Source organism: Rhea pennata, chromosome Z, assembly GCF_028389875.1.
Source record: "Rhea pennata isolate bPtePen1 chromosome Z, bPtePen1.pri, whole genome shotgun sequence".
In the NCBI taxonomy this organism is placed as follows: Eukaryota; Metazoa; Chordata; class Aves; order Rheiformes; family Rheidae; genus Rhea; species Rhea pennata.
In genome coordinates, this window is record NC_084702.1 from 56,775,942 (window position 1) to 56,797,725 (window position 21,784).

The window sequence follows — 21,784 nt, forward strand, 5'->3', positions numbered from 1 at the left end:
GCTCAACAGAACGTGTGTGTTGTGCAATCCAAGCCACCATTAACCATCGAAGGAAGTATACGAGCAGTAGCTGTTGACCCTGTTGTCTATGGTCCAAGCACATTTTCACCCAAGCAATGGGTGCTGTCGGGAATCACATGATGTGGGAAGCTGTTTGTTTTGATATTCTCTTCAGCCACTCCCTTTGTAAGTGTCTCTGCAGAAACTCGTTGTATCTCATGTTTTGCTTCAAGAATACTATACATGGCCTGTAGACTCAGGAAGCTTGGACTTTTCTGAGCAAAGGAGCAAAATCTATCTTTAGCCTGTGGTCTGTAGGAATGAGAGATAGAAAGTAAGGAGCATAGGAAGTAGCTGACATTTTAAACTGAACATGTGCTTGGGGAACACCATACATTTCCATGTATCTTGTTTTAACTAGAATTTTAAATGTGCTTTTATCCGTGATATGGATAAGGACATTTGTGCTTAAAATGTATGTAGGTTGTTGCTTCAATCTTTAGGTGCCCCTTCTTCAGTATTATAATCCTGTTCAGATTAATACGTCATTGGAAAACTTCTACTGCTGGAAGAAGTTAATAGGTGGTGTTCTGCAAAGTTTGAATCTGTTAGTTGAAACCATGCCCCTTGCACAAACTTTTGTTGCGGGCAGGCAGTAAAAATCAAGGGAACCAGCTGCACAACTTTAAAGAGAAATTTGAAGCTTTATCATTGAAAAAGAGAGATCAAAATACATTAAACTGACCTCAGCCTTGGACAAAAACATACATTACTGGTAAAGTATCATTTACAGTAGCAGATCGTTAAATATGCTCTGCCTACTGCATGGGAGATTTTTGAAACAGAAGTGCTAAAGTTTTATGTATTTCTTTTTAGTTCATTAATAAAACATCTTTGATTTTGCTGTGTTTACAGCTGCTTTGATGTTGATTTGACAGTGAGATATTATTTGATAATGATTTTTTTCTATAGTACACACCCAGCTGAAAGACTGGTACAGGGAAGTGTAGATGTGATACTGTTAATGCAAGATAGGCAGTACAAAACAGTTCCAAACTTGAAACCATATATAAAAAGCAGCAGTAGGAATATAGATAAAAGTTCTTTTGTTTTCTATTTTTCATCTTTCAGTTCACTGATCTGCCAAAGCAAGTAAGCTTAAGAATGGCATTTTACTTAGGAAACTGAGTATAAGACCAGATTTTCATTCTCTGTATTACTAGCCCCATCCATTCGTGGTTTTTAGTATTGGTCTGTGAATGGTTATTGATAAATAAAGCCCTGATGGAAGGAGTTCATAGGCAGGCCTGAGGAGATTTAGACTTCTGGATAGCCCAGGAAATATGACCTTTAAAGGATTTTGAACTTCTAGAGATCTGTGTAGGGATCTACCACAAAGATTAAAGATCACAACCTAACAGAAAGCATAATCTATGGAGATGTAAGGTCCATAAAAGAAAAATCAAGGTAAAGCCAGCAGGACTAGATAATTATTCTCTTCTGCTTTTCTGATGGAAATCTCTCCTGCTTGTAGTAGGATATCAGGTGCTCTGTTGCTGCTCAGAGAATTCTAACAGCGTCTTAGGGGGCTTGTTCTGTTTTTTGTTTTTTGTTTTTTGTTTTTTTTGTTTTTTTTGGTTTTTTTTGTTTTTTTTTTAATTTTAGATAGGATGATGGTAGTGATATATAATAATACCTATATTATATTCATAATACTTAAAGTTATTTTTGTAGCAGTAATACTTTGAAGAAATTCTGTTCAACCTTCAGACTCTGCAGTTTTGCACCCTCTGGTGGCAAAGAGTGATTCAACCAAAGAGAAAGCATGACTCTTAAGAGACTACTCCAAGCTCAAACTAACTTTTGCATGCAGTTAATGAGTCAGACTGGAAATCTGGAAGAATCTTGATAGAAAATTATTGCTGGTTATTAAATTAATATTAATATAATGGCTCCTGGGATTTTAAATTTGGTATAACATTTAATTCAGTTATTTTCATGGTGCCCCTTCCATTTTTAATTTTCAGTATACTACATTTTCCAGTGTAGTACACCATCCTCTTGGAAAAGTTGTCAGGGAAAGGAAGAGGTGTGTCTGAAGTTGCATAGGCTTTTTACATTCACAATATGGAATGTTTTTAGGGATTGAGAGGTTAGACAGTCGATAGCACTCTGTCTTCAGTTAGAGACAGTTGAGATAGTAAGACCGTAGATGTAGCTTTTGCTGAGATGGAGCCATTTTCTCTTTCCCCTGCCGATAATACAGTAGAGATGTGCTGTACTGGGCTAAAATAAGACTTTATCAAAGGATAAAATAGATAGAAGTCGCAAATGTAATCAAGTCCATAACTGATACTACTGTTTGGTTTCAGAGCTAGTAGTCTATCCCATCTATTCATTTAGACACCTCCAAAGTCATTCTCAGGGTCTGCTGGAAGACATTCTCTTGCTTTCATCTGCTGTTTTAGATCAGTACATTCCTGAAAAAGGAACATCCCTCATCCTTTATAATACAGCAGGTGTGCAAGTTGATAATGTGCCTGCAGGCACGGCAAATTGCTTAGGGTGTGACAGGGCGCCACTTGACTTTTACTCAAGGGGAGCTTGAATAGGCCCAGTGCCTTGAGCTTGACTTCACTTTCTTTCAGTTGAGAGGACACATACAGGCATTGAGAGGTCTGCATTTGAGCTGCAGCTCCTGGTAGAGCCTCAGTTTGCCTGCTAGGAGCATCCACAACATATAGTGCCAAACTTCTACATCTTGCAGAGCTGTTTTGTCCTATCCAGGTGGTGGTGTGGGAGCAGTTTGTGAAGTTTTCAAGCTGCCATTCCCTTCCTCTCTTCTCTCTAATGGAGTGACACCTTGTGAGGTAAACACTGAGACTGGCCTAAATTCTTTATTTTTCAGCACTGTAATAGTCAATGCTTGGGCTTGTTGAGATTCATGCTTTATGTAGTTCATCTGCCTGGCTCATGATCCCAAAGCACAATGCTGTCAATTCACATATTTTTGCTGCAGCATGATGGCTGCTATGATCTTATGTGCCAGACATGGTGCTCACCATATCTGCCAGGCAGGTGCGAGCCTGTGGCTCTGAGCAGCAGCTGGGCAGTGAGTACTTACTGAGAGAGCCTGGTCCCTCAAGACCAGGCTGCAAGAATGCGCCTTCTGGCTTTAGCCTTGTGCTGGGGCTCTCTGTTGCGTGACCTTATGCAATGATAGGGGCACAGTCTATTCATATTGATGCACTGAACAAAGCCTATTTGCTGATAAAATTAAGAGGGCTAAATGTGCCAGAAGAGTAACATGGGAGAAGGGGAGTCAGTATGTTTCCGAAATACCTAATTCAGAAGGGTAGCTGATGGTGGTGGTCTTTTGCAATAAAACTCATGATTATTTTTCTCTAGCCATATGGACATCTTTAGCAGTGAAGCAGAAGAGGGTTACATTTCTTTACACTTAAATATTCCTTTTTTTTCCAAAACAAAAGCTATAAAAGCCTCTTTTGTGGCAAATATAATATTTGTGGTGCTATTTTTCTGTCTATAGTTAAACTTTCATCCAGCTTTTTTGAGTTTTCTAAAATTTTTCTTCTCAAAACAGTTTATGGGGAAAATATAAGCCCATAAGGCAGTCGTGTATTTAATTAAGTCCTAAAACCACACCTAAGTATTTCCAGCAGTAGAATTTTTCTCTGCGCTAAAATATTGCTAGATTTCTCTTCAAGCCAAAGATAATTTTTTATGGAAGGATTAGAGGAAATTGATGACTAAATTTAGTTACAGGATGGTAAAAGCTGCTCGATTCAATTTTTGATCCAAATGCCCTGTGTTTCACTATGTCAACATAATTCTAAATGTCTTGGACTCAAAGTTCAGGCACTGTATGTAGACATACAAGCATTGTTGTAATATTATATATTGTTTCACATGAAATATTGCAGGCATGTTCTTTGTCATTACTGACAGTCTCCATAAGGGATATCACAGTAGAGTTAGAAATCACTGTGTAGGAACCTTCATGGATTTCTACACCAGATTTATCACATACAAAAATTAACCATGTTAGATTTATGCATGGAAAGTAAAACATCTGAGAATGCAGTAAGTGTGCCTACAGTGAAGATTTATGAATGGGAATTGGCTTTTCATGTGACTAGTCCCATGTGCTGAAGCCTAGGTAATAATTCATGCTGCCTTTGTGAACTGGGACTGGAAGGATCAAGTCCAGTGTTTGCACATTCGTAAATTTATAGTAGAGGTGACGTTTTTCCTTTTAAGAACATGTCAGTTAAACTTGAACTGTGTAACTGCCCCCATAGCTTACTGTATGTGGCTTTTTCAGGTCATGCCTGCTGAAGGGGTGAGAGAAGTATTCAGAACAGGAATGCAGTTTATTTTATTTTTTTTAGTGGGGCACTTCAGAGGAATGACTCAAGGTTTTCTGTCAGTCATACAATAGAGAGAGAGATCTCAAAGTCTGAGAGAAGCTCTAGTATGGGACCAGAGCGAGCAGTTCAGATGCCTTGTGTCAGTATACTCTATATGGTGAGCTTCCTTAATCTTACTCTATTTGAGCTAGATGATTTCTTTGAGAGTTCCTCCATCCCCTCTGTGTATGTGATTGCAAGAGAGGTGTTTTAAGCTTTTAAAATTAGTTTTCTGTGAGAGAGTAGCTGCTTACCCTCCCCCAAACAAGATTTTCATAGAATATGAGTGCAGAATTTCTCCTTCTTTCCTTTTTTAACATGGAGATTAAAAAGAAAAAAAAAGTTCGCCATGCATGAATTTTGTTTTTTGTCTTTCCATTCTCTTTTGTTCTCTTTTGTTTTCATCTTCTCCTCCTCCTTTCCCCAGTAGTGAAAAGGAAAAAAAGATGGGAGAGGTGGAAAAATGATGGAAAAGAGAACTTGCATAATTCTTTTCTTACATTAATAATCCCCATTAGGACCCTGCAGCATGCAGTATCGTATACTGATGTGAGCACTAAAAGCTGCCTTGCAGTATTCTCCCTTTAACCTGCAAGTTGCAATCATGACTTCATGCTTCCATGCAACACAGTGCTTTGCTATAAGTATGTGATCAATTTGGTCAAAGGAACTATCTATCATAGATCAGGTTACTGTACTGGCTTCCTAAATTTCAAGTTTAAATGCAGCACCAAGTACAGAAGATCATTTATCTGAAGTAAATGGTGTGTATGCCTTCTCTAGTGACTATGTATATTTTTTTAAGTATTATCTTAGTCCTCTTCGATGGCTTTACTTGCTACACCTAATTGGAGCCTGAGGAACTGAAAGTTCTGTTCAATTTTCCTGTTTGCACAGAACTTTTTGTAACCACATAACAAAAGAATGGGGTGAAGCAATTAACACACATTAAAATTGTCATATATTGGACAGAATATGCTTTTGTTTCTGACTAGGTTGGAAACACAGAGAAGCAGTTAATGTGTGTTATGGGGACCAAGCAATAGGTGTCAACTTCAAGGGGCTGGAAATGTCCTACCTAAATTGTGAGGAATATCTCCACGTAGCTACCCGAGATGTTTCGGAAGCACAAAAAAATAAAATAAAATAAGATTTTTTATTTAACTTCTTTCATTCATGGGGATGATTAAAAACTAAAATTAATAAAAATCCTTCAGTTCTGATGATTTACACCCATCTCCAATTTTCAGTTGCTGGGGATTTTTTCTGTCTTGTGAAAACTGTCCATTTTTTTACAGATTTATGAGAGAATGTTTGTACAAAAGGCTTAAATAGGCTAAGAAAATGTTTTTAGAATTACTATACAAAGGGCAAGAATTAATAAAGTTTTAGATTTTTTTTTTTTTTTTTTTTTTTTTTTTGCATTTTATTCCTGGAATCTTTGAGGTTTATTTAAGATTTGTCCTTAAAATGTTATTTGAAAATGAATGTCTTTTCTCCCACAGACATGGGCATTAAACAGGAACTTAGTACATAAAAAAAAAAAACTTTTGTATTTGTGATTTCCTGCATTGTACATTTGTTTACCTTTGTATTAGTTCTCTACATCTAATTACACCTAAAGAAGAGTCTTGGCTTTTTTTTTTTTTTTTTTTTTTTTAATAGTGGAACGGAAAATGTTGGATAAGGATGGTGCTGAATTTTGCACTTTTAAAATCTTTTTGTATTCTTTTTCCTTGCATAATTTTTTACCCTTGATGTGTTTTTAGCTCTACAAGAGCCACTGTGATGAGAAGTATACAGGAGACAATTCTCAGTCAGGTCAGAATATTATCATTTACCTTCATGTACTTGCATGCTTGAAACAGGGGCCAGGTTCTTCATTGGTGCGAAATGTCTCTTAAGTGTCACGTTGAGTCTGTGGTCAAAAAAGATGGCCTATGACTGATACCAGCTACTCTAATGATGTGTCATGAATTGGGTTTGTAAAATTAATGCAGAGCTCTTGCCCAGCCTTCAGAGTTAAGATGCATTGCTCTTAGTTGTATTAAAACACCGTGTCTTTTCCCAAAGTTGGTGTAACTTGGTGTCCCATACTGCTTGAAATAAATGTGGAACTGTGCTGATTCATGCCAGCAGCAGATCTGCCACTGTGTTTCCAAGTTTAGGGCAAGTCAGCAGGACCTGTTAATCTGGGCTCAGCATGGGGATAAAATAGCAGTGTATTATCCAGGCTACAGCTAGCTTATGTCCAGTCAATGCTGAGCATGATGGAGTTGTTGCTGTGTGTCTGCACCATCCTCTGTATCCAAGGCAGATTTGCTTACTTGCAGACAGCACATCTGAGCTCTCAGTCAAAAGTTATATGCAGAAGTTACTAAATGTTCTGAGTATAAGGGGATAATCACTTTCTCCAATACTATGTACGATTTGGAGTAACACTTTTCTCTGAAGAAGTAGGTACAAAAGGCCATTTTAAAGATTTTAATGGTCTTTTACTGATGTAAAATAGATGCAGCATTGTTGCCTTACTCTGAGTGAGTAGTTTCTCAGATCTGTTACCTGCTAGCATCTGAAGCCCTTCTCACTCTGAAACAGTGGTCATGTTGCTGCATATTGTCAGATAGCTTCTGATTTTCACATGGAAGAACGTAACATATCAAAGAGTGTGGGAAGTGACCGCTTGACATCTCCTAATTTTAGAATTCAGGAACATAAGAGTTTGTAGAAGCATTGGAGAGCTTAGTGGTGCAAAAGTATAATGGGGGTCAGGGGAGAGACAATATATGCAATTTGCTATTCTCATTACCATCATTGCCATTAGAACTGATTCGTGCTGAGTTGAACTGTTTGCTTGCTCATGTGCCCTTATAATAAATGCTATTTGTTTTTCTCACTGTTTCTTTCCTGATTGTGGAGTGTGCAGACAGGGGAAGGTGGGAATGCTTGTGAATCAAGTTGCAGGACACTGGAATAGAACTGTTATTAGTTTACTGATGTCTTTTGCAGATTACTTGAGGCATTTAGATTCACTCGCTACTATGACAGATTTCAGCAAGACCAGGAAGCCAGATTACTTGAAGTCACATTGATGACTGTGGTACACTGAAAACAGGCAACTTTATTTCATTAAAGTCACATGGCTGTGGTATTGGCTATGCTGCAAGAATAAATGCCTAGAACCATCTAAAGGCATATGGCAGTATGTGATGAGAGTAGTATGATGATCAACGTGTATCCAGCGGTTTGCGATGATGTGTTTCACCCCACATCTGGATGGGGAGACATTTCACTCACCGTGAGAAGGATACATTTTAACATAGGTTTTTAAGAGAAATCTGCAACTAAAACTGTAGCCTGGTGCAGAATAGCTTTTGTGCACCTGTGTCTCTCTAGGTGGCACTAGCAAAGCTTACAACTCGCTGGCTGGTATTTATCATGTAAGGAGTATCTCATCTGCTACCACCCTGCAGCTGTGTCTATGTGTAAGGGTTTACTCTCTCTCAAGTGCCTTATTTTAAACCTGAAATTGTTAACACAGGAGAGGGGTTTAAAAGAGGAGAGCTACCAAATAAATGAACAAAATAATAAAACAATTTAGCATGCATTAGCTATGCCTAGCCCTTGGGTGAATAAATCTACATGGTAGTTGCAATAAGCACCAAAAGTACAGCAGAGGAAAATGCTTTTAGTTTCTTCAGTATGATCTAAAGCAAAACAAAAAGACTCAAACTTACTTTCTTTAACAAAAATTTACAAGTAATTCTTAATACAGAAACGATATTTCAATCATTTTTAAGATTGATATATTTTTAATTCTAGAGCATTGGATGAAATTTAATTTTGTTAAAGATATGCCACATAAATTCTGTCTTGTAACTTGGATATGTAGCTCTGTCCGTATGTTGAGAATATCAATTTTATGATATTTCTGACTCTTCACATAATATTTAACTCATTTTGAAAGCTTTTGAAGTCTCTGATCTTTGAGCGACATTTCAGATAGTCTGGGAATAGACACTTGAGAGACCCTTGCAAAGAGATGCATAGATATCAGGGATTGTTGTTTTAATAAACATAGGAGAGTGTGCAGACTGTAAGGTTTTAGAGAAAATTGAAATTTATTTTTTGAGAATCTGTCCAGGCATTTATATGAGTAAATTTTATCTGGCTTTTGCATTTGTCTGGATGTGATGATTTCTCTTGTTTCACCAAATGGCAGTTTCAAGAATGACAGCTTGGTGTGCAGTTAATTTTGACAGTGACTAAATATATTATTTATAATCCTTGTTATTGTGTTGGATTTTTCTTAAACTCACAGCACAAATAATTATTGAAATAAAAAGCAAAAGCTGTCTGAGTATGAAGAAATTGGAATAGTTCTTGTACTTGGGCTGGAAGTGTAGACCAAGGTGGGATTTTTCTCACTTAGCCAAATTTCTAGGCAGCTAAAGGTACATAATCCTGAAAACTTAGACTTGTTCAATGGGCAGTGCAGAGCAAAAGGAATTTGCAGGAGGGATTCAATGCATTACCTTAGACATCTTTCCTAAAGCAGACAGAGTTGTTCTGTGGTTGTGCCACAGCCTATGCACATTAATTTAGAGGCATCTTTGGCAACTATCTTAGACAGAGACAATTTAAAAGACTGCTACTTTTAGGCAGCTGAAGTTCGATGAAGTGACTCCTCTGTTCAGTGCATTTTCATGCCTTTCCTTAGAAACAACTTCCCATGTGACTTTAGACAAGTTTGTAAGTTGATAGATACTTAGTTTATGTCTCAGTCCCATGTTCTGAAGTACAGACATTACTGTATTTCCCTTCTTTATGTGACAGTTAGGCTCATTTAATCTTTGTAAGTCCTAAGATAGAGGAGGCTGTAGAAGTATTTATTGCAGACACATTTTTAAAGCTTTTGTTTTGTGTTTACAGAATCCCATTCCTTCCGATGCAAGAACAGAAGGAAAGACTCGATTGATGTTAAGTCGATAACATCTCAAAGTAGTGATGGTAAGAAAATAGAAAGCTATCAAAAGGAGGGTTGGAAATAAAGAATGAAATTACCCTAGGTAATAGAAACACAGAATGAAAGAGGAGCCAGACAGATTCACAGCTGATTAAACAGAGATTTCTCTAGCTTCTTGTAACTTCTTAAAAATCTCTTTATTCTGAATTGTAAATCATTGCGCCATCATGAGCATCCATGTCACTATAAGATGCATGGCTGCGCATGATGCTTTTACAGAGAGAAGTCGCTTGCTGTAGCAGAGAGATTGTGTGTGTTTTAAAGAGCACATGGCAAAACACCAGTTCCACCTGCCTTGGAAAGCTGCAGCTTGTGCTCCATAAATAATGTTTTGATTTCATTAGACAGTGGGACCTGAAGGAATCTATTGCTACTGGTTACCTGAGAACAGCACTTCTGCTCTTATACCATTTGTGGCTGGCTGCCAGGTTGTGTTGGTGGTGGCAGAGATTTATTTTTGCCATGGTATCACTTTACTGTTTCATTTCTCACAGTGGTGAGAAGTGACATAAGAGGAGATATGGGAAAAATAGGAGACAAGCGTGGGTTCTGTCATGCTGTTCCCTAATGGCAGTGCTTGGCACACACGAAATGACAACACATGATTTACACTCTGTAGCATGTAAACAGTGCTCTCTTTAATGGCAGCCCCAAGTTTGCAGACCCGTCGGTACTCTTCGATGGCAAGGATCCACTCAATGACAATAGAAGCTCCTATTACAAAGGTGAGTGCTAAGCATTGCTTTCTCCACAAACTCAGAGTTTAGAGTTGCCCTTATAGAGAAATATATCATTAATGGCAGTATTTACAGCTAAGGGATTATATATGCTGCCCCTTGCATCTAACAGAATAATTACAATCAATCCTGTTTTCTTTTTTCCTTCCAACTTTCTGCATCTCATTCTTAGTCATAGTCATGAGGAAGTAGGGTGGCCTTGCTATGCTTTTTCAGCTATACCACTTGTGGCAGGAAGAAGCCCTACTATGTTGGGCTGTGCATGTGTAGGAGGACACGTGCTTCCAACAGTCTCTGCCATTACCTGTATCACATTCTGTCACCCACTTCCTGTACTTGTTCTTCTCCACATGTTTTACCCAAGTTCTGCTGTTCCAAACCAGCTGCTTACTCACTCTTCCTATGCACCAGGGTGCCTGCCATCTCCCGCCTTCAAGTCATTTTTTTCTTTCTTCCCATCTTCTCTTCCCATCATCAGGCCTTTTGCCTCCAAGCACTAACTTGCCTGATACAGCAGCTGGTTTCCTTCCTTTTCTTTCACCCTCAGGATCTTTGCATACATGCAGGGAGGTCTGTAGTACCCCAGCAGCAGCGTCTGGCTGCTGGAAAGAACAGTAGGGCTTTGTTTCTCTCAGTCCTAGTCACGCCAGGAGTAGTCCTTGGTGCTGCTGTGTCACTGCTGCTTTTCCAGTTTGCAGCTGAGATGCATTGTGGAAGACAAGGAAGAGCCATCCTCTTCTCCTTCAACCACAGCCTGGCTGTTGCTACTCTCTACGCTTCTTTTCCTTGTTGAATAAATTAAGCTTTTACATCTGATAGCAGGTTATCTGAATCCTGTCCAGCAGTTCTTTCATTCTCTAAGGACTACTTGATCGGATCTGAGTAGCCCTGCCTATGTTGAAGGACTGTGACATGGCCAGTTAGTGGTCTATCCGTCTGGGATTAGTTAAGATATATCACACCTTCCTCGTTGCTGTCCCTTTGTAGGAGTTTGTCAGTACAAAATAGCTGGGTAGCTGGTAATCAAAGCACAAATTTTCATGGTTGTACTCAGGGGGTTGGGGGGAATTACCTAGGAATTGCTAAGTGGGAAGTAGCATAACATAAAGATTTTCTGAACTGTAAGACTTTGTAATAAGAAAAGAAAAATGTGGCCTTTGCTCTTCCTCACCGACCTCCCTAATCTGCTTTCAGGTTATTAATATAATTAATGCTGCCCAGGAAAACAGCCCCATCACAGTAGCAGAGGCCTTGGACAGAGTTCTGGAAATCTTGCGGACAACAGAACTTTACTCCCCTCAGTTAGGTACCAAAGATGAAGATCCTCACACAAGTGATCTTGTTGGAGGTCTGATGACTGTAAGTAAAATGAGTAAAGATGAAGTCACTGCTACTAGTGTCCTGCATAACTGTTCAGTGATCTTCTGAGCTGAAAGTTAGAAGCAATGTGAGGGAGAGTTTGCAATTCATCACAATTTTACTACTTAGTAGTTTAGCCTCTCTAGCAACAGTAAGCACCAAGATGCAGTGAGGTATATTATGGTAATATCTTAGTCCACTGAATGCTTTCGTTGTCATATGTAAGTGAATACGGATACCAGTAGAAACTATAATCTGCTTTGTCTCAAGGAGATACTTTCTAGAAGCCATAGGAGCTTAGATGCTGCATTAGAGGGATTGTTCTATATCTGCTGTTCCTAACAATTAGGTGAGAACAGTAAAACTGAGTTTTACTTTCGTGAGTTTCTAACTTTAGTTTCTTAAGAGTAGTAACACTTCCTTACAGAAAGTGACTGCTTAGATTTCATCATAGATTACCTTGCTTTTTGATGAACACTGAGCTGATCCTTGCCAAAATAAAATAAACGAACAATAAATTGTATTAGTATGAATGTGAATGATGAAGTCCTGCAGATACCAATAAAGGGAGTAAGGAGGCAGTACATTGTAGACTGTATCAGATCTCTTCTCTGGAGTCCAGTTGAAAGCAAATATCACTTCTGTCAAACTTGCCAAATCAGAGAAGACAGAGCTGGAATTTACAACTTTCTTGTTGGGTCCTTCTATATGTGCAGTGGAAGACCTCAAAACAAAGATGGTGCTTATGACACTACAGTAGGAGTAATGTTCTCAATACCCAGTGCCTAAAGAGAAAATGCATGTTGTGTTTCTACAATTAATCATGTATGTGTACTGTGTTTGTCTACTACTTACATCTTTGCTTGTTTCAGGATGGCTTGAGAAGACTGTCAGGAAATGAGTATGTGTTTTCTAAGAGTAAGCTGCCATTTTAAACTTCCCTTTACCAGTGTTACTTCATTTGTAGATGATAATGATTTAGAGATCTGTGCTAATTTGCAGTGTGGCATAAATCTTTGGAAATGGTTGTCTAAGTGACTGTAGAACAAGTGCTGGACTGTGTCTATTTTGGAGTTGAAGCAGGATAAAATAACTAAAATAACGTTTTAAAATGCAGAAAATCAAACTAAAAGATCACTAATTCTCACTCGAAGAGATGATCACTAATTTGTTTGTTTTTTTGATATATGTCCAAATAACATATAGTAATATAAACCATAGATACTATAGGCTTTTATAGACTTTTTCTAACTAGATTTTATCTTGAAAATAAGTGTTGTTTTGTAAATTGAATTCTACATGTGAAATAAAATCCAGCAGTGTTGTAATTCACATTCCATTTCAACAGATATGAACCTGAGCCACAGTCACTTTTCAGTGCCAGTTGCCATCAATGATGTTCCACCTTGTATTGCACAGCTCCTGGATAATGAGGAAAGCTGGGATTTCAATATTTTTGAATTAGAAGCTGTTACAAATAAAAGGTACTGGACCCCTTTCCCTGAGTGCCTGTAATAAAGCTGTTGAGGTGCTGTGGCAGAAGGTGCTTTGCTCTGGAAGAACTGAAGCAAGATATAGCAAATCTTTCTTTTCTTTGTGCATCTGTGTGTTTATATTATTGGTCCCATGTAAGAAGTCAGGCACACACTGTAGCTAGGACTGCTGTCTTTCCTTACAGCCTGTACAGCTCTTCAAGATTGTTTCCTGTTCAATTTTAGCTTGTCTGTACCCCATCTACTCTAGCCAGGTGACATTGTATGGCATGGACTGGTTTGTTACATTCTGGATGTCCCACAGGTGCCACTTTTTCTGCTGCTGCACAAATGGTCTTGCTAGAAAAAGCAAGCCTTCATCCCTCATGACTTAAGCAGCTCTGGGGCAGCTATGGCTTTTGGTAATGGCTTAGAAGATTAGTATTGGGGACAAACCAGTTAAAAAGCTGAGAAAGCCTGAGATTTTGAAGACTATAAAGAAAGGAGGCACCAGTATATTTGGTCTCATATAGATCATTTAAAAAAAAAGAAAAAAGAAAAAAAGAAAAGGTCAGCCAGAAAGAGAAGTGATTTTGACTCCAAGATGCAAGGAACTGGGGAGACTAACAGCTCTCAGATATTCTGTTCCAGAGGTTAATCACCTTGTCTGTTTAAAGAAAGTGCCCATTTTATGAATTTGCATTTGTCCAGTTTTAATTTGCAGATGCAGGCTTTTGGTTATTGCCCTTCTCAGCTCAGGAGTTCTGTAGGACATCTTGCAGGAACAAAAATGGTAATGTAGCAGATACATGGGAAAAAGGTAGCAGATACATGGGACTCTGTCGTGGGCAAGACTGCAAATAAATGACAACCTGTAGTAGATCTGGATTTAAGAACTACTGAGACTAGTGCTTCTACCGTACTTGCTTATTTCACGCACTTGCACCCCTCCGCCAGCATTACCCAGCTTCCCTCCCCAGCAGGGAGATCACTGCTGGTCCAGGAAATTCGGGCAGAAAGCTGAGCCCATTTGTGCTGTGCAGCTGCTTGCAGCTGCCAGTCTCAGGCCTCACTGGCTGAGGTGCCTGGGCATCCCCAGCATTCACCTCCATGCAGCTCCCAGATCTGTAGGGTCTTCCCCTACTCCAAGGATCTGGTGCGCTTTCCAGAAGGCCAAGCCCCTGGTTTTCCCAGTTTAAATAGTTTTTGTATGGAGAAGGATGACTTGCAGTCAGCCTACTAAATGGTGCTTCTGTCTCATGTCTCTTTATTAACTAAAGGATTCAGGAAGTGCCTGTTAGTATTCCCTGTGTGGGTGGGGCTTTTTTGCTTTATGGATTTTTTTTTTTTTTTTTTTTTTTTTTTTTTTTGTCTATGACAGACTCCTGCCTCATTTCCAGAAAGAGATCCAGTCTTGCTAAAGCTGTAACAATGTAGATGAAATAGTCACCTAATGCTCAGAGCTTCTGCAGGAAATATCAATATACTTTGTATATTACCAGCGTTAAATATTCAGAGGTTAGGAGTCTGGACCCCATAAATATACAATGTTCCTTAAAACAATAAATGTTTAGCTCTTTGTCTTGTGGCTTTTTAGACTTTGGAATGTGCCTGAGTCATGTTTCAAGTTTGTTTTCTTTCTTTGCAGAAAAATATATTTTTGATTGATTGACAAATAATTAGAAGACTTTTAATAGCTTTTAATAAATTTTTATATTAGGCATCAAAAGGTTTAAAATAAAGTCATAATAATTGGTGATGTTGCAATGGAGCTTTGCCATTTCTGCAAAGCACTAACATAATCTCTGAAAGGATGGTAAATTGTAATAATTTGTGACCTTGTTGGCTGAGCTTTTCAGAGATTATAAATGTGCAAGTAGATTTTTTTTCCATTTCCTCTCCTTCTTAATAGTGTGTTTAGAAGGTGTTCTGAAGAGCAATCTTACACATTTAAGATGTTGTTGGTTTCTCTGTTGAAAGACATCGTCCTTTACAACTTCGTGTTTTATGGTGGTGTCATTCTCTTCTATTATTTTCTAGGCCATTAGTTTACTTGGGCCTAAAAGTTTTTGCTCGGTTTGGGGTTGCTGAGTTTTTGAACTGTTCGGAAGCAACACTACGAGCCTGGCTGCAGATGATTGAAGCCAACTACCATTCCTCCAACTCCTATCACAACTCCACGCACGCCGCGGATGTTCTGCACGCAACAGCGTTCTTTCTTGGCAAGGAGAGAGTTAAGGTATAACTACCACCTAGGAGTCCTTTGGGTGAGGATTTTGGTGTGTTTGCTCAGGTACCAGCGTGAACACCAGCAGCTATAGTACTGTCATTTTAGATTTGTCATTCAAAAGTCATGCATTTATTTAAATAATGGTCCTGGCTTCATAAAGTTGTTCTACCCTTGAAGCCTTTTCCGGTGATGCATGCAGGCCCACAGAGTTTCTTTAAAGAGCTTGTTCATGTGAGGAAGGAAATTATACTTGTAACTGGCAACAATAGGAAAAAATGCTGCTTTTTTTTTGGGGGGGGGGGTAACTGGCAGTTCTTTATAAAACTTTGCAAAACCCACAAGCTCTGTAGGAATGTAGAGTCTGTTTCAGACAAACACACAAAGTGGAAAGACACCTACAAGAGGATGCAATGTAGAGCTGTTGCGTAGGTGATGGCACAGTAAAAAGCTTCATTAAGGAAACAGTTTGGGTTGAGGATGGGGTGGAAGGGCTTGAGCGAAGGTAATTCTTGGTGCACATTGAGTGGAAAATGATTACAAAGAGGTAGAATCCCTACACTCAAGCTTACACTTGCATGGTTGTGGGTACATGGAAATGATCAGACTTTATTTTTGTGACACATGATTTTTCTCTCTCCTGTAGGGAAGCCTTGACCATTTAGATGAGGTGGCTGCATTAATAGCTGCCACCATTCATGATGTAGATCACCCTGGACGGACCAACTCTTTCCTGTGCAATGCAGGCAGTGAATTAGCTGTCCTTTACAATGATACTGCTGTATTAGAGAGTCACCACACAGCGCTGGCATTTCAGCTCACAGCTAAAGACAGCAAATGCAACATTTTCAAGAATATTGATAGGTGGGTCTGCTGTAGAAGGGAAGTGTGTGGGGGATATCTGTGAATTGGTTATTTTGGGATTTTAGTGTGATGTGGATTGAGAGCTACTTCCCAATACAGAAGATGCTATTTGAATAGGCACATTAATATGCAACCTCTTCCAGAATCCTATGTAGAAATTGGTTTTAAAAAGGCTTTAATTTTTCCCCATGCTCTGCATTTTGTAGCATTGCATGTTTTATATTGTTTGGAAGCATATAAAAATGCTTTTATGGATTACAGTGGCTCGGTCCAATTGGAAGTCTCAAGGCTACATCTGGTGCGCTGCCTTCTCATTGCAGGAGCTGGGGAATAGCTTTTGGGGCATGTGTGTCGCTCAGGCAGCCAGGTGTTGTGTGCTGCGTCTGTACGTGGCCCGCGCTTGCTGGCGCTGCTGCAGTCACATGTTGAGGGGAGGGAGGTATCAGCCCCCTGCTCCTGTGCATACCCACGGCCTGGGTGCTGCCATCGTGTCAGCGTAGCTTGTGCATAGGCAGCACGGGAGGGAAAGGAATCAGCGCCTGACACTAACAGCTAATGAATTGGTCTACCCTTTTTTTAATATATATGTAGAGAGAGAGAGAGAGAGAAAGAGAGAGAGCTTTAAGTAGAGTTCTAAGCTAACATGCAGTGCAATGGAAAAGTATTGGTTCCATTCTTGGACAAATTGTCCTAGTATTACAGTATTTTGAAATAGAATTGTAATTTTCAATTGACTTCAGGAAATTGCTTTTCATTGGGTTAAAATAACAAAATAAAGGCAGTACAGGAATTCAGGCCTGGAGGAACCTAGAGGAGTGATCTAGTCCATTCCTCCAGCCTCAGGCTGTTTGTACTATTTAAGGAAGTTGCTCGTGTGGCTGCAGCCCCCAAGCTGTGTTTTGCGGTGCTCTCTGGAAGGGGACAAGGAAAGGGCAGAGTTCTGTCTGGCAAGCTTGTGAGCAAGTAGTATTTTTCTTTCCTAGAAATCACTACCGGACATTGCGCCAGGCCATTATTGATATGGTTTTGGCAACAGAGATGACAAAGCACTTTGAGCATGTGAACAAATTTGTGAACAGCATCAACAAGCCAATGGCATCTGATGAGAACAGCTCACACGTAAGTGCCTGCCCTTTAGGCATTTCGGTGAAATTTTCCTGCTGTGGCACAGGCTAAGTCAGGACAGCAGAGACTGCACTTCAGCTCCAAGCAAGCAGAAAAGAAATGCCCACCTCGGCAGGCCTCTATATAGAATTGGCTACTTTCAGGTTTCTCTGTGCGTGCTTGTGCACCGAACCCCAGCTTGCTGTGAGCCTCTTGGTTTCTTTTTATGCCCTCCAAGGTGGCACAGGGAAGCCTGGGCTCCTTTCTCCCTCTGATAGCTTAAGCATATTCTGAATTGGTTCCCTACCTCCCCCTCTTTTAAAATCTTTGTTTCTTAAGTAGTCCTGTCAGACTTAGATGAACAACCAGTGTTCCCAAGCTCTGAACACATTTCTGGGAATCTCCCTTTTATCCCTTTAACATATTTGCTCAGCAGTTGCTAAGATGCATTTAAATGTTCTCCACACACTCCCTCGAAATCAGCATTTTTAAGCTATAAAAAGCATTTTTTTGGATTCACTTTATTTTACCAGTTTATAGCAGAGGTTATTTTAAAAATGTACAAGAGGTGGAGAACAATAAAACTGCAGCACAAAACCACTCCTGTTACAGGCCTCCCCCCCTCCAGTAGCAGTTTGTTCTGTTCCTTATTAATGGTGCCTCTTCCTATTTTTGATCTTGAGCAGCAGTTAAGAAGCAGGTCTAATCTGGCAGCTCTTTACTGGGCTACAGATGCTGAAAAAAATAACTGTTAAACATAAAGTTAGAAGATTAATGCCCCCATTGGCAAAAGTCACTGCAAAGTATCTCCCCATAAACCACACAGGCATTAATTTAGCCATGGTGGTAAAAAGTATTTATGTTCAATTTCTGATTCAGAGTTGAACTTAGCAGCAAAGGGAAGCCATAATTACATAAATATATTATTTTGAAAATAGTATTAATGCTATGGTGAGCTGACATTGAAGCTTTTTATTACTCAATAAGGAATGTAATATACCTGTGCCCTTCTAAGCTGTTCAAGATCCAGAAGGTGATGCCACAGCAGACTTGTAACAAATTCTGTCTCCTCCACCCACCCTCCAGAGCAATTGTTAAGCAGCCCTGTATTTTACTGCAATCACTCTGCCACTCCTGCATTTTTCTAGCTGTTAGGCTTACAGGTTAGCCAAGGTACACCTAAGGCCAAAAAAGTATATGCTCAAAATCTAGCACAAAAAGGCAGAGTTTTTTTTTTTTTTTTTTTTTTTTTTTCCACAACATGCTAAAACTGAATGGCACAGACTTGCTCTTCTGCCTGTAAAAGAAACAGAAGCAATTCTACAGGTCAGGTTGCCCCCCTGTGCCTGCCTCGGTTTTCTCATCTGTGAATGGAACCTAACCACAACACCCAGGTAAGCAAACCCCCCCCCAACACACACACACTGCCCTCACCACCCTGAGAGCTGAACACGTCGGAGTGACAGCAGCTCAGCAGCCGTTGAGACAGGCGCCCGCGCGCACACAGTGTGCGCATGGCATTAGAGAGCAATCAGATGGGTGCCCTCTTCCTACCTAAGTGCTGTAGAGCTAGTAATACTGATGCATTTTCTTGTGCCACCAGGGATGTAACTCTTGTACCTGACTCTGTTACAGAGCGAAGGCAGCGACTGTGAATGTACAGCCAATATCAAGAATTTTCCAGATAACCAGACACTGATCAAGCGCATGATGATTAAATGTGCAGATGTAGCAAATCCATGTCGCCCCCTAGAGCTATGTATTGAATGGGCAGGGAGGATTTCTGAAGAGTATTTTGCACAGGTATGTGTGTTCTCCCCCCCCCCCCAATGAGAAAATGCCTGTCAGCTGGTCTGCTAGTCCATGTGATGTCTCCCTGGCCCTGTTAGAGTCCAAACATGCTTTTCTTCCCCACTCGGAACTGGCCCCTCACTTTCACGCAGATGAATTTACCCCAGTCAGTCAAAGTCAGCTAGTTTGTTTACCATGTAGTTTGAAGTAACAAATGGTGGAAAGGAGTTTTTACAGTTTTAACTTTCTCTGTCTGGCTAAACAAAACTATTTGACTAATATCAATCAATCAATTTATTTGACTACAGCCAATTACAGGTTCTAGTCCCAATACCTTCCCTGAAGAGAGTGCGAGGAACGATTCCGTGCCTCATGAAGCACTCAACTCAATCATCAGGCTGGCCTTTTCTCTTCTAGTCCACAGTTCAGCTGGTACCTGAACTGTGGTCACAGTAGGCAGACGATACGGCAGTCCAGTACTGCAGACATATGGGCAATGTTTATCACCTGGGATCTGTAAGAGCAGAACTGAATAATATTTCTTAATATTCAATTTCTTTAACAGAAATGCACTAGTTTCCTGAAGGTTAAATATGTATTATTAAATATATATTAAATAGCAGTTACTAAATAAATAAATAACTGGTAGATTCTTAGTTTTTATTTGCCACTGTGGAAATTAGCATCTACAACTGAAGAGGCAGAAAAGTGGGGCATGCCTACCATCCAAATTTAGATTGCAGATGCAAGTCGTTACTGGAAAAAGTAGTAGATAGAGCATAGACTATGTCTGAATTTCATTTTAATCCTAGTGATTAAATCCTCTGAGTATCTGATCGCCTTCTGGGTAAGATGCACACAGGTCACTTAAGTTACCTTAGACAAGGTATCATGAGCTAGCTTTAACTTGGCTAGCTTTGGTGGGAGTCTGCCAGCAGCAGTATGAGCTGCTGAGAACCATTCTGCTCTTCATTCACCTCATCTGGCAATTTCTGGGACTATTCTGGTGCCTAAACTGTTAATTTTTTTTTTTTTTTTTTTTTTTTTTTTGTACTTAGATACAAAGCCTGTTGGGCTGACTGGCTCCCCTACCATACTGAGCGTGAGGAAGAGAAATCTCAACCTCCTCATTTGTGGGGAACAGAGTTAAAGGGCATAGTCTGACTTCTGTACAAGACACAAGCAGAGAAAGTAGTGACAGCAACATCCCTTTTACTTAAAAGATAAATGGTTTGGAATAACCACTAGACATGTGCAGAAGGAGTTCAAACTGTCCTCTACTAAAGGAATCCGAGACTCCATCGTCCATTTTTAGCTACTGTGCCCTAATCACCAGATTAGGGTATGTTCTGTCTCACTGGAGCCAAGAGCAATCGTGGCACTACCCTAATGAAGTACTTGTGAAGGGACAAGAGACTGATTCCAGCCCCTGCTCCATAAGAAATAGGGCACATGAAACTCTGGAAGTTCACTTTAGAGGGTCTATGTTTTGTCTCAGATCTCCTACTGCACTGGTCTTAATAATTCATCTGATCCCTTGGCTTTTTGCTATTCTCATGTGAAAGCCAGCAAAACTCTAGAGGCTAACAGGAGTTTTGTTTTCTTAGACCGACGAAGAGAAAAGACAGGGCCTGCCTGTTGTGATGCCAGTATTTGACAGAAACACCTGCAGCATACCCAAGTCTCAGATTTCCTTCATTGATTATTTTATAACAGATATGTTCGATGCATGGGATGGTAAGTAGTTCTTTTTTCTTCCTGGCTCTGAGGCAGAAATTTCTATAGCCTAAAATTAATTATTGCAAGCTGGTGATTAGTCCATTTTTCTCAAGTGTAGTAATTGTGTATATATAAACATTCTATATGCTACACGACACAAAACCTGAGCAATGATTCTGTTGAAGTGGGTTTCGCTGTACACAGTACAAGCTTCACAGAAGCTAAGTACATACCAGATGGCCTATATAAAGAAGGAAGAGGCAGTGGCTTAAAACTAAGTTCTTATCTATTTTTTTTCCTTTAACAAAGTATTTCTTTGAATAGCATAAAAATAAGATTACAGTGGTTTTGTGCTAGAATAATGTGATAGTCACCACACTTTAAGAGATTTGCTTAAAAAGGAACAAAGAGTAGATTTTCCTTTTAACATTAGTTTACAACTAAAAGAGCAGAAGAGACTAGAAGAATGTGAATCTCAGAGACAAGCAAGCTTGTATTGTTGTTCTGCCCATTCTGTATACATATAGTACAACAGTTTCCTCCTGTTCATTTCAGCATTTGCACATCTGCCTGTTTTGATGCAACACTTGGCTAATAACTATAAACACTGGAAAACATTAGATGAGTTAAAGTGCAAGAGTCTCAGGCTTCCATCGGAAAACAACAACTGACATAAAGACAAGAAAAACAGACCTCTTGCTCTACCAGTTTCACTGTGAATCACTTACTAACTTGGATACAAGAGGGATGGTGTTTTCCTTTCAAGTGAATTAAAGACTGCAGCAAGAAGAAAATACTTTATCCATCACTTCTGAGCTGCTCTAAATTCTACAACAAAGATGTTTTCATAAAGGGTATGTAATCCAGAGATGAGTCTTTGGAACTCTTTGGAATTATCATTTGGTAGCTGAAAAGGTACTTTTAAAGCTAATTTCTACTACTGAATATGCATTAATCAAATCCTGTAACTGATAGAACTGTATTCACTAATGCTTCACATGACTGTTTCTCAAGCTGAAGGGTAGTCTATTCACCAGTAGAATGAGAATAGGTTG

At 39.5% G+C, this 21,784-nt stretch overlaps 1 protein-coding gene across 1 annotated transcript in view; it reads left to right on the forward strand.

Annotated features, from left to right (window-relative positions):
* PDE8B (phosphodiesterase 8B) overlaps nucleotides 1-21,400 on the forward strand; it is a 66,667-nt gene extending 45,267 nt beyond the window's left edge. Inside the window, exons 11-22 of the mRNA XM_062599026.1 lie at nucleotides 6,200-6,251; nucleotides 9,363-9,440; nucleotides 10,105-10,181; nucleotides 11,388-11,552; nucleotides 12,425-12,470; nucleotides 12,901-13,036; nucleotides 15,065-15,263; nucleotides 15,898-16,115; nucleotides 17,099-17,234; nucleotides 18,855-19,022; nucleotides 20,618-20,747; nucleotides 21,285-21,400. Of these exons, the coding sequence (XP_062455010.1) occupies nucleotides 6,200-6,251; nucleotides 9,363-9,440; nucleotides 10,105-10,181; nucleotides 11,388-11,552; nucleotides 12,425-12,470; nucleotides 12,901-13,036; nucleotides 15,065-15,263; nucleotides 15,898-16,115; nucleotides 17,099-17,234; nucleotides 18,855-19,022; nucleotides 20,618-20,747; nucleotides 21,285-21,400 (1,521 nt within the window). The remainder of the gene's footprint in view (nucleotides 1-6,199; nucleotides 6,252-9,362; nucleotides 9,441-10,104; nucleotides 10,182-11,387; nucleotides 11,553-12,424; nucleotides 12,471-12,900; nucleotides 13,037-15,064; nucleotides 15,264-15,897; nucleotides 16,116-17,098; nucleotides 17,235-18,854; nucleotides 19,023-20,617; nucleotides 20,748-21,284) is intronic.
* Nucleotides 21,401-21,784: the final 384 nt, after the last annotated feature.